This window comes from Acinonyx jubatus, chromosome B1, assembly GCF_027475565.1.
Source record: "Acinonyx jubatus isolate Ajub_Pintada_27869175 chromosome B1, VMU_Ajub_asm_v1.0, whole genome shotgun sequence".
NCBI classification, from domain to species: domain Eukaryota; kingdom Metazoa; phylum Chordata; class Mammalia; order Carnivora; family Felidae; genus Acinonyx; species Acinonyx jubatus.
The window spans coordinates 82312134-82324166 of record NC_069382.1 but is presented as its reverse complement, the minus strand read 5'-3'; the positions used below and the strand labels follow the sequence as shown (position 1 = coordinate 82324166).

The 12033-nt window shown below is 35.3% G+C and overlaps 1 protein-coding gene across 9 annotated transcripts in view; it reads right to left on the bottom strand.

The window, feature by feature from the left end:
• Positions 1-12033, bottom strand: part of INPP4B (inositol polyphosphate-4-phosphatase type II B) — a 761046-nt gene that overhangs the window by 197663 nt on the left and 551350 nt on the right. For all 9 annotated transcript variants that reach the window (XM_027066653.2, XM_027066662.2, XM_053216924.1 and 6 more), the window contains one exon: positions 11682-11754. In XM_027066653.2, the coding sequence (XP_026922454.2) occupies positions 11682-11754 (73 nt within the window). The remainder of the gene's footprint in view (positions 1-11681; positions 11755-12033) is intronic.

The window sequence follows — 12033 nt, the reverse complement described above, 5'->3', positions numbered from 1 at the left end:
AGGCCAGTATATCTACCACACTCCCAAGCCATTTATTTCAGGTCAGAAATTGATTGCCACTGCTGTTTAGCATTGAATGCCTTTGTTTCACTTATACAACAAAGTTTAATGGTCAATATATTATCAAGTCAATCATCAGTCAAATATTTATGGTTATTTGGCTCCAGTTTATTAATAAAACTGATTAAAAACAAAATTTGATATTGAAATGGAGCACAGGTTACGTGGGCCAAGACTACTCAATATATAAGGTAAAATTCCTTTCAAAATTTAGGGCTCCCTAAGACTGTATCTCATTCACTACTTGGGTAAATATATAATAGCTTTTTGAACATTAAAATGAGGATCTATTCATCCATTCCTCTGCAATCATCCATTCTCAGAGGCATAGTCTATACATTATCATTGTCAGAATTGATGATATATCAAAAACCTTGATTTCAAAGATCCCATTCTTCAACAACTAGATTCAAATCTTCCAGTATACCTACCTACCCACTACTAAGAATTAGCCAAAGTGGTCACTTTTCAAAAACACCAATAGAAGCCAGAATATAGTAGAATATTTCCAATATGTTGAGAGAAAATATTTAAAATCTAGAGTTGTATGCCCAGTTAAAAAAAAATTAAAATAAAATCTAGAGTTATATGCCTGAAGAGATGATATTTTTAACATAAACATTATCTATAAGTTTTATCAATTAGATTATGTCACAAATCCATATATCAAATTAATTTTATTTATTTTCTTTCTTATTGAAGTATAATTGACGTATAACATTATATTAGTTTCAGGTGTACAATGTAATGATTCAATATTTACATACTGTACTGCAGAATGATCACCACAATAAGTCTAGTTGACATCATCATCATAGCTATAATTTTTTTCTTGTGATGAGAACTTTTAATAACTTTAAACTACAGTATTATTAACTATAGTCACCATGTTGTATATTATATCCCTAAGACTTACTTATTTTATAACTGGAAAAGTGTACCTTTTGACTCCTTTCACCCATTTCACCCACAGCCACCCCTACCTCTGGCAACCACCAATCTGTTCTCTGTATCCATTAGCTTGTTTTTTGTTTGTTTGTTTGTTTGTTTTTTTACTAGATTACACATATAAAAGAGGTCATATGATATTTATCTTTCTTGGTCTGACTTATCTCACTTAGTGTAATTCCCTCAAGGTCCATTCATGATGTCACAAATGACAAGATTTCATTCTTTTTTATGGCTGAGTAATATTCCATTATATATATAGATATCTATTGATGGATCAATTAATCAATTGATAGATCAATATCACATTTTCTTTATCTATTCATCTGCTAGTGGACACTTAAATTACTTCCATGTCTTGGCTATTATAAACAATGCTGCTATGAACATGTTGGTGCAGATACCTTCTCAAGTTAGTGTTTTAATTTCCTTTGGATATATTCCCAGAAGCAAAATTACTGGATAGAATGGTAATTCTATTTTTAATTTTTTTAGGAACCTCAATACTGTTTTCCACAGCACCTACACCCATTTACAATCCTACTAACAGAGAACAAGGGTTCCCTTTTCTCTACACATTCTTTCCAATACTTGTTATTTCTTTTTTTTTTTTTTGATAATTGCCATTCTAATAGGTGTGAGGTAATAGTTCTTTATGATTTTGATTTGCATTTCCCTGATGATCAGTAATATTGAATATCTTTTCATGTACCTGTTAGCCATCTTTATGTCTTCTTTGGGAAAGTGTTTATTCATATTCTCTGCCCATTTTTTAATCAGATTTTTTTTTTTGCTATTGAATTTTATGATTTCTTTATATATTTTGTAGATTGGGCCTCATCAGATGTATTTTCTTTCATCTGAAATATAAGTCAGCCTATAAAAGAAATGATGATATTCCATTTTCTTTTTCTTCTTTTTTCAAGTTTTCATTTAAATTCTAGTTAGTTAAGATATATGGTCAAATTTGTTTCAGGTGTAGAATTTAGTTATTCATCACATATAATTCTCAGTGCTCATCGCAAGTGCCCTCCTTAATATCCATCACCCATTTAGTCCATTCCCACTCACCTCCCTCCATCAGCCCTTTGTTAAGAGTCTCTTTTTTTTAAATTAATTTTTTTAATGTTTATTTATTTTTGAGAGAAAGAGAGATAAAGCATGAGTGGTGGAGGGGCATAGAGAGAAAGAGGGAGCCACAGAATCCGAAACAGGCTCCAGGCTCCGAACTGTCAGCACAGAGTCTGACGCGGGGCTGGAACCCACAAACCGTGAGATCGTGACCTGAGCCGAAGTTGGACTTTTAACTGACTGAGCCACCCCAGTGCCCCTGTAGTTAAGAGTCTCTTATAGTTTGCTTCCCTCTCTCTTTTTTTTCCCTTCCCCCTATGTCATTAATTTTTAAAGTGACAATGTTTCAAAGATGTAAGAATTTTACTACAACCTCAATTCCATCTCTAGAGTTTGAGAAGGAAAGGAAGTATGTATTGAATTCAACATAGTATCAGTAAGGTTAAACCATTTATGGGATCTCATGAATTCTAATATAGCTAACATGATCAGAAATATATATGCATTCTTTCATAGTAAGACAAAAACTGAACCTCTGAAATGTCCAAAATTGTCCTTAGTAACCTAAGTAAATATTCAATTACTTAGTTTGTGTATACTCAGTTTATGTGCTTCTTTTAAACCTCTGTTTTGTTTTGTTTTTTCGAGATTATACAGAATTTTTGTATTTCGCAAACTCTGGTTAAGAATCCTTCATTTTTCTTGTCTTTTATAAACAGTAAAGAATAGTTATTTTTTGGAGAATTTGAATTAAGATACAAAACATAAAATGCTTCATTTCCTCAGTTATCCCAAAAGTAGCCTTTCCACTTTTGATTTTATTGTTTTTATTTTAATGCTCTTCAGTGTGTTTAAGTATCAACCTTCACTGAAATGGCGTAAGCAGAAGTCAAGGGCAGTTTGATTAATGAGTTCTAGAACTCTCCTCTGACCATCTGGTACATATCAAACAAGGACTCTGTGGGAATGCTACTGTTTTTAAAGAAAACGCTTGGGACAAATTTAAAACAAAAATTCAGGCAACTTGATCAATCTCAATTATATCTCCCAACTAACTTTCATGTTACAGGTTCTGATCTTTTGAAATTCATAGATCCGCAAACATTAGTACTAAATCAGGATCTCAATGTAGCTATAGTGGGGTCCACCTTACAACCCAGTTTCATTCAGCAGCATTTCTTATTAAACACCTACTATGTATAAAGCAAGAACATATATTCGGTATCTTAAAATATCATAAAATGGAGTATGACTTAAAAAATGAAAAAAAAATATGGCCTAACATTTTACTGCTATGCAAATGTATTGCACTGGTTACAAGAAAGACCAGATAGGATGTTCTTAACTCAAAATTCTTACTGTGTTGATAATGGGGAGATTTTGTCATCTTCATATAAAACAAAGGCATATTGTATTCATGCACCAAATACTGAACAATGGATCATAAATTATGAATGCTTGTGTAACCTTGTTTTAATGTTTCTTCCTTATAGAAGACATTCAATTCCAACAATTCTGCATACTCATTCCAGCTGTGTGAATGAGTCCATCACTTTCAGCTCTGGCTCATCATTGATGCCAAGTTTTTCTTTATGTAGGAGATGCATTTCTGACCATACAATAGGCCTGTCAACTCAGAACACTATCTAACATCTATTATAAATTCTTTAAAGAGACCCCTGTGTGTGTGTATGCTCTTCATTTTTTTCACTGCTTTTGCCAAAACAATTGCTAAAAATATCATGTGACTGATTCTGCCAAGAGAAAAGTAGCAGAGATATTTTGGACTACATCATGGTCTTGAGCTGACTTAAGAGTAAAGTTCTAAGTTGGTAGAGATGTTGTTACATTTCTTTGAAGTCCACTCTCTATGGTGAGCACAGGAACAGAAAGTAGATGGCAGATCCCCCCCCAACCCCCCCACACCAAATTGCAGCACAACTCGAATTTCTATATTGTTTTCTCTCAGACACCATAGCAGCGCTTCTTTAACAAGGTATCTTGCTAAGAAATTGTGAAAGCCAAGCTGTCCCAATTCTGAATTATCAAAGTAAAGACGCCAAAGAAATGTTCAACAGAGCCAACACATAGACGACACATTAAAAACAAAACAACATGGCTGTTCAAGAGAACTGGGGCAGAAAGGATAAACCAGAAAGATACCATAGGAATTTGTTTTGTTCCTGTTTCTGTGTTAGGGGTGTCAGTGGATAGACAAGAAACTTTGCAAATTTAGATTTAGGGACAAGGGAGTTATCAAAAAACCAAACACTTACTTCCTCTGGTTGTCTTTAATATATTTCTCAAGTGGAAGCTCATATGTGATTATCCTCATGAACTTTCTTGCATTCAGGAGGTGGTAGGAGTCACATATTTAAATGGAATCTGACTTTATTGGCTTTAAGCCTTAAAAAATCATTATTTTGGGGCGCCTGGGTGGCGCAGTCGGTTAAGCGTCCGACTTCAGCCAGGTCACGATCTCGCGGTCCGTGAGTTCGAGCCCCGCGTCAGGCTCTGGGCTGATGGCTCAGAGCCTGGAGCCCGTTTCCGATTCTGTGTCTCCCTCTCTCTCTGCCCCTCCCCCGTTCATGCTCTGTCTCTCTCTGTCTCAAAAATAAATAAACATTAAAAAAAAATCATTATTTTAATGTCCTACAGATTCTTGTAGAGAATTCATTCTGTTGCTTCTAACTATGCAGTTGTTTAACAGTTTAATTATTCAGCTGAATGTACATGCATTGCCTGTTCTCCAAATGCTACATTATACTTACTAAAGATAAGTCTGTGTAATCCAATTGGATACTGACATTCCCTCATTTGTACTTGGAAATATCTTAGATTTATATACATCCAAAATGTAGGTTGGCTCTTTTTAAGACTGGATGAGAACTGAAAAACCTAAATAGAAATCACTAAAACACCATCCTGAACATGGTTATTGAAAAGAGACGGTAAGGAGACCTGACAGGAACACAGAAAACACAGCAAAGAGAGATCTGTTTACAAATAATAAAGATGAAATAAGTTGTTAAAAAAATGAACTCCTAAGAATGTTTCATTAATTTTCTCTAGATCTGTTATAAAATCTAACTTATGTTATTGTCTGTGTTGCTTTTAAAGGAGAAACAGAAAAAATGGAATAGAAAATAGGATATTTTCTATCTTGAACAAAGTGCTGCTTATCTAGTCTAGTCAAACACATAAGCTCTTGGCCCTCCATCTTCAATCCAAGGCCAAGAATAAGAAAAACTATTATAGATGTCAGACTAGGACAGAAAGATAATATTTGTGGGCATTTAGTCTCCAGTTGGTGATGAATTGGTAAGTTTAGTGTATACAATTTGGGTTTTAGTTTTTAGGTGATCAGAAAATGATTTGCTTCATTCTCTCTAGTTTGCATTATTTTCTCTGTTCATTCTAGTTCAGTCATAAAGTAAAAGATACAACCAGGAGAGGTAGACAGTGGTTCATATTTCATTCTGAGCAACCTGAAATGACCTATAGTCCTCTGAACTCAAGCTGTTTCTCACCAATTTCCTTCTGTTCAAGGCATTCCTTGCACCTCAAAGGAACACCTCTCTTTTCTGGCTATACGCAACCTTCCTATAAACTCAGCTGAGCTAGAACCTCCTCTGGGAAGCCTTCCTTGACCTCCACCTCATCCTTCCCTACAGGTTTCTCTCCTTTGTACTTCGTATCCCCAGCTCTGTCATGGTTTTTACCAGTTGTGCTACAATTGTCTACTTACTGTTCCAGGTCACCCATTAGAGTGTGAACTTTGTGAAGGCTAGGACAGTGCTGTTTTGTTCTTGTCCTCATTTTAACTCCTGCACCTAGCACAGTGCCCAGTAAAAATAAACATTCCACAGAAATAAACTTAAACCTTTCAACTCATGTTTCCCGTCACTACTTTCCCCAGGAGAACAGTTAGAGCACCAACAACTGTGTAAAGAGAGAGGGAAAAATGCAAGAGTGAAGAATACAATTGAAAACCTCACTTCAAGGGAGCACAGGCATCAGAATGAAGGATGAAAAAAAAAAAAACCATGATTGAGAGAAAGGTATCCTCACATTTGTCCACAAAATGTTGGCTTTTTAACTCTATCATCTTCTTGCCTTCATTTTTCTTCTAGTTTACCTAGGTGGGGAGTGTAGGAGGTAATGGACTGATACCAGGAAGACAGCTGAAGCATTTAAAGGTGTCTAAGACATGATTTCATTGATTATTAGATCATGAAATTCACTCTTCCATTGAAGCTACTTAACATCCTAAATATATTAGTACACAGTAATGAAAACATATGGTAATTCCCAAAGAGCAAAGTTAATGGACTCTGTCCCATTTGTTAAAACAGCAGAGGGCAAAGAAATCTGGTGAGTAAGTATAAAAGATCAAAGGCCAGTATTAGAAGTCAAAATTGCCCCAAATTTTACATATTAGAGAATTACAAATACAAGGACAAAATCTATTTAAACTAGTGTGGGTAAAATACAACAGAGATATCTTTGTTTATATAAAATGATGTCATCTAAAGTCTGACAAGGTAGTAGATTTCACAGCTCATGAATAAACAGAAAAAAATAAAGGGGGAAACTGGGGATTTGCCTTTCGGTTGGAATTCATCAGGACTCAAAATGAGTATAAAGGGACATATTTTTGACAATCTCTTAAAATAATGTGAGTCATGCATTGCTTTGGATGGGAGTGTTAGTGAGGAGAACATTACCCCAATATTTGGCTCATGTGGTATTGTGAGAGGCAGATAAATTCTATGGTGTCATATGAGGCAGAAAACATTTTTTTAAAGTAATCTCTACACTCAACGTGGGGCTCAAACTCATGACCCCAAGATTAAGAGTCACATGCTGTATGGACTGGAGGCAGAAAACACTTAAAAATGAGAATTTGGCAGTAATTTTTAAGGAAAGTGATAAATTCTTTGATTTAAAAGCTAAATAATTAAATTTAAACATCTTTCTCATGGAGAGAATAACAATGTCATTTTCTGTTACATGAAGCATAAATTGAGATGATAAGATACACTGGCTATCAGCCATCTGACAAGCATTTATTGAGTTTCTATTGTGTTCTGGCCCTGGAGATACAGAAATAAATAAGCAATGCTCTTTTTTCTTAAACAGCATATAATCTAGCATCTTCTGCAAAGTGGTGGATGGCTTAACCCCAATTTGAGAAAAAGAATAAAAGATACAGTGGCCTATTTTGAGAAAAAGCGTGATTCATCTGTGAAGCAAGAAATGCAAAACACCAATAAATTCTCTGAATAGGAAGGCAACTGCATGGATTTAGGATGGAGAGATGGCCGGTCTCCTCATTTTTGTTTAGATTCCACCTTACACAGTCACGGAAATCACAGCTGTCAGATATCCCCTCTATGAATATGAAGGACAGTATACACGTTAATCTACAGCATGAAAGTGGCCTTTAAAGAATATAAAGGATAATTTCATGACTCAGGAAGTATGGAATTCAACCAAGGAAGTTGCTGTATCAGATCTAATGCTTGCTGACAGGGGAAAACTCACTCAAAATGTGAAGAAAATAGGAAACCTTGTGACAGGGCCCATTAGTTCCTCAGATTTGGCATAGTAACAGAAGGGTCTATGGGCTGACGTGCATTATACTTTTACAAGGAGAGCTGGAAGAATTGGGAATATAGAGAGAATTATCTTTCTGACAGAATTTTATATTATTTTTGGTCAGGCTTATTAAATATAAATGACTTCTGAGAAAGACAACTGTGACAATGACAAAAAATTAGTATGTGACTCCATATGAAACTGACTAAAACAAATGCATTTATGAAATAAATAGCTGAATTATGCTATATTGACTTCACACGTGTGAGAGCCAAAAAAGGAAGTCAAAGACTGTCCTGGTTAATGCGATCATTTGAAAAGCTCTGATGTGGGGCGCCTGGGTGGCTCAGTCGGTTAAGCGGCCGACTTCGGCTCAGGTCATGATCTCGCGGTCCGTGAGTTCGAGCCCCGCGTCGGGCTCTGTGCTGACAGCTCAGAGCCTGGAGCCTGTTTCAGATTCTGCGTCTCCCTCTCTCTGACCCTCCCCTGTTCATGCTCTGGCTCTCCCTGTCTCAAAAATAAATAAAATGTTAAAAAAGAAGAAGAAAAAAGAAAAGCACTGATGTGCGAAGAGGCTGACCCATGTATTTGGGTCACGGTGCTGGTGGGCAAATCTAGGCTTTGATACCAGTCCTTCCGACAGCCTGTCCAGTGCTCTGATATTAATACCACAAGAGCTATTTGGTATTGTTTGGCTGCAGACAAGTCCCTCAGTTGATGTGACTTAGCAGGACACGTGAGAGACCCAACTTCTCTTTTTTCTTAAATAGAAAAGAACTTCTATTCCACTTCTCTGTTCCCCACCCTACCCCCGCCAACAACAAGCAGTCTTAAGCTTTCTTACTACCATTTTGCTTCAATGAATAAGCAAATAACCAAATGAATAAGCAAATAACTGTTTTAACAAATTTATGTTATGACCTACATAATTAGAGAGTCAAACTAAATAAGAACTTCACATTTCTCATACTTACTGTGTCTTCTAGTGTGTCTTGTTTCAGAGAATGTAAATGCAGCTGCTGAAAGGACTGTTTTCCCATAAAGCTAAGGTACTTACAGAACTTTCTTAAGGAATTATAAATTCTGCCCCCACCCCCTCCTTTCTCTCCTTCTGCCCTCCATTCCCCAGACTCCCAACATACACATTCACCTTGCAAGGCAAGCAAGGCATGAAAAAGGTGAGAACTTAGGGGGAAGAGCTTTTTTTCTTGTTAGTCTTACAATAGATGAGTGAATTTCCTGAATTATAAATTAAACCTCTAGAGATATAAATAGAATAGTGAAGAGCTGCTATGAGATATGACATTCTCTTCCATTCACTCAATAAGTACTTCATAACTCACTTGAGGCTGGCAAGTTCCACATAATACATTAATACAAAGACTTGAAAAAAATGTCAGTAGCTCTCTTTGCCTACAGATTAAAAAAAATACCACATGGGAATATAATAGATTAATTCCAAAGTTGCTGAGTTTACATAGAAAAATAAATAGAACAATAGACAAAGGTACACACAAGCCAAAGTCATACATATTCTATACCTGTATGATGAACTTTGTATTTTAAGCAGAAACATTTCACATAGAGAACCTAGTTGCATTTAAATACTTTTTAAAAACCTTGCTTTTGTAACATTTGATTCCCATTTAGTTTTATCTTTCCCTAATGTAAGAAGGCTCAAAGAAAATATTTGTGGTAAATATCCTAGGTTCTGAGTGTTCCTCTGGATCGCATGGACTAAGGACATTGAGAAATATCATTAGAGGAGCACCTGGGTGGCTCAGTCGGTTAAGCGTCCAACTCTTGACTTTGGCTCAGGTCATGATCTCATGGTCTGTGAGTTTAAGCCCTGCATCAGGCTCTGTGCTGACAGCGTGGAGCCTGCTTGGGATTCTCGCTCTCCCTTTCTCTCTGCCCCTCCTCTGCTCAACCTCTTTCTCTCCCTCTCAAAATAAATAAACATTAAAAAAAAAGAAAAGAAATATCATCAGAACTAAGTGGAGTATCACCACCCAAACTGTCACCTCCATAAAAGGAGAAAGGCAGTAATCAATCATCTTTCACTCCACTAAGTATATTTAAATTATGGAAAGCAGCTGCCTCCATCAGTTCCATGTCAGTTGCCTTTGTCGTATAACAATTGATGCATTAGGAATAGTATCCTAGTAATCTGGAATAGTTAGTATGCCTCTAAGACTCATGCCTTACAGATTTTATGGCACAGGTATATGGAGGTACAGGTTTATTTTTCACTGTGTTCCTTCTGTCTCTTCTTCCTTAGGTAATATATTTTCTTACTTAGAAAGCCATTTTTCTCTTTCTCCTTGAAATGCATATTAAGCCAATCAGTATTTTAAAATGGCATTTATTTCTCTGTGCATAAAAAACTACAAGGTTCACATGAGTGAATTACTAAAAAGTTATAATTATAATGTAGATGATTGTGGTGATAACCTGATTCATCCAAACTGTATTTAACATGCACTTAATATGTACTTAATATGTCCCACACTCAATTTTATTTCTCAAAATTGACATTTACTTAATATGTCCCACACTCAATTTTATTTCTCAAAATTGACATTTCCTAAATTAAATAGATTATGTGGATACATTAAAATAAAGGATTAAAAGCTTGGTCAATTTTCAGGTGGAAAATAAATGTGAGGAGGACGCTTTGAGGATATATTAGATACTTTAAGCAGCCTGAAAACTTATGAAGTACTTTTAACATACATGGCTGATCTAGCTGTCTGGGTAGACTCTTCACTGCTCATTGCACATCCCTCTCAATATTACATCCTAAATGAAATGAACAACAATATCTTTTGCTCATAGGCTAAGAAGTTGCTCCTCTTCTTTGGTATAATCAATCCCTCATTCCATGCAAGTATAATTACTGATTTTTTGTTATTGTTCCATTTTATTTTGAGTTCTCTGTAAGTATAAACAGAGTCAAAAGGGTTGCCTTCCCTTTCTCCATTCCCTATTAGTAGAGGCTTCTGCCAACGAAAGGCTGCTAATAGTTTAGCAGTTATATATTAGTAAGCTTTGAAATTCGGTATCATTCACTAAGCTGATTATTATGCTATCTAAGTCATTGGTTAAATGTACGACATGACAGGGCTAGAAAAATATTAAGGCTTATTCTATTGTTACACCAACTTGTCAATTAATGGCTTTTTGGTAATAGCATGGCCTACTAATTAAGAGCAAAGGCCTTGGGATCAAAACTGGATTTAAATTCTGGACCTGTCATTTGCCAGGTAGGTGACCTTGACCGATTTCCTCATCTGTAAAATGACGATTATGACAGTGCCATTTTCATAGCACAGGTCAGAAGGCAAGACATATGAGGCATTTAGCCTGCTGCTTGTCACTATAATAGTCATTGTTTACTATTATTAATGGTAACATAATTTATATTAACATAAAAGTATTAGTTCCATAATTTACTATATATATTATCACAGTTTTAACTGGTCCTATAAGTCTCAGTTTTATTCACAAGGTTATCATTTAACACATGGTTTAGTGTCTTGTTGAAATTCAAATATATTACTGTAAGTAACACATTATATACATATATACCCTAGGAATGTACAAATGTGTATATGAATTTTTCCTACTTAACCCATATATCTACTGTTTTAACAACTTTGTTTTGACCTCTATACTTAGAAAGTCAAACTAAATAAGAGCTTCATATTTCTAATGCTTATTGTCTTCTAATGTGTCTTGTTTCAGATAATACCAAATCCAAAGCTAAAAGGAATTTGCTTTGCCATACAGCCACAGTGTTTTTATATCTTTCTTATGGAATTGTCAAGTCTATCCTTCCTCCACAGATGATGGTTACTTCTCATGATTACCAATTCATTTACTAAGTGTTCACAAATGGTTCTGTGAGAATGCTGCCCACGTTCAGTATTGAGTTCACGGGAAATTAAAATTTACGTTTATATGAAACTAATATCAGTTTCCAAAACTGAGGTACATACCTGCATTCAAAAAAGGTAAGTTATCTTTTCCGTTCACACTTTCTGGGGCTGTACATTCACACACCAGTGCACACTAGGAAAGAATAAAAGAAAAAAACACATATTTGAAAATAACGAAATCAAGAAATGAAATGCTTCCATTTTGTTTGCAAAACATGAGGCTATGCACATGGTTTCAAAAAGTTTTGAACAAGACACTTTTGTAAAACTATTTTCAGCTTTATCTTTACTATGAGGCCGGTTTAACTTGTGCCTATTTACATGTATATATAATATGATTGAATCACATAATTATAGGCTACATCTTGGTTCTATTGGAAACTACTTAGGAAAGAAAGTAAAAAGTGGAAAA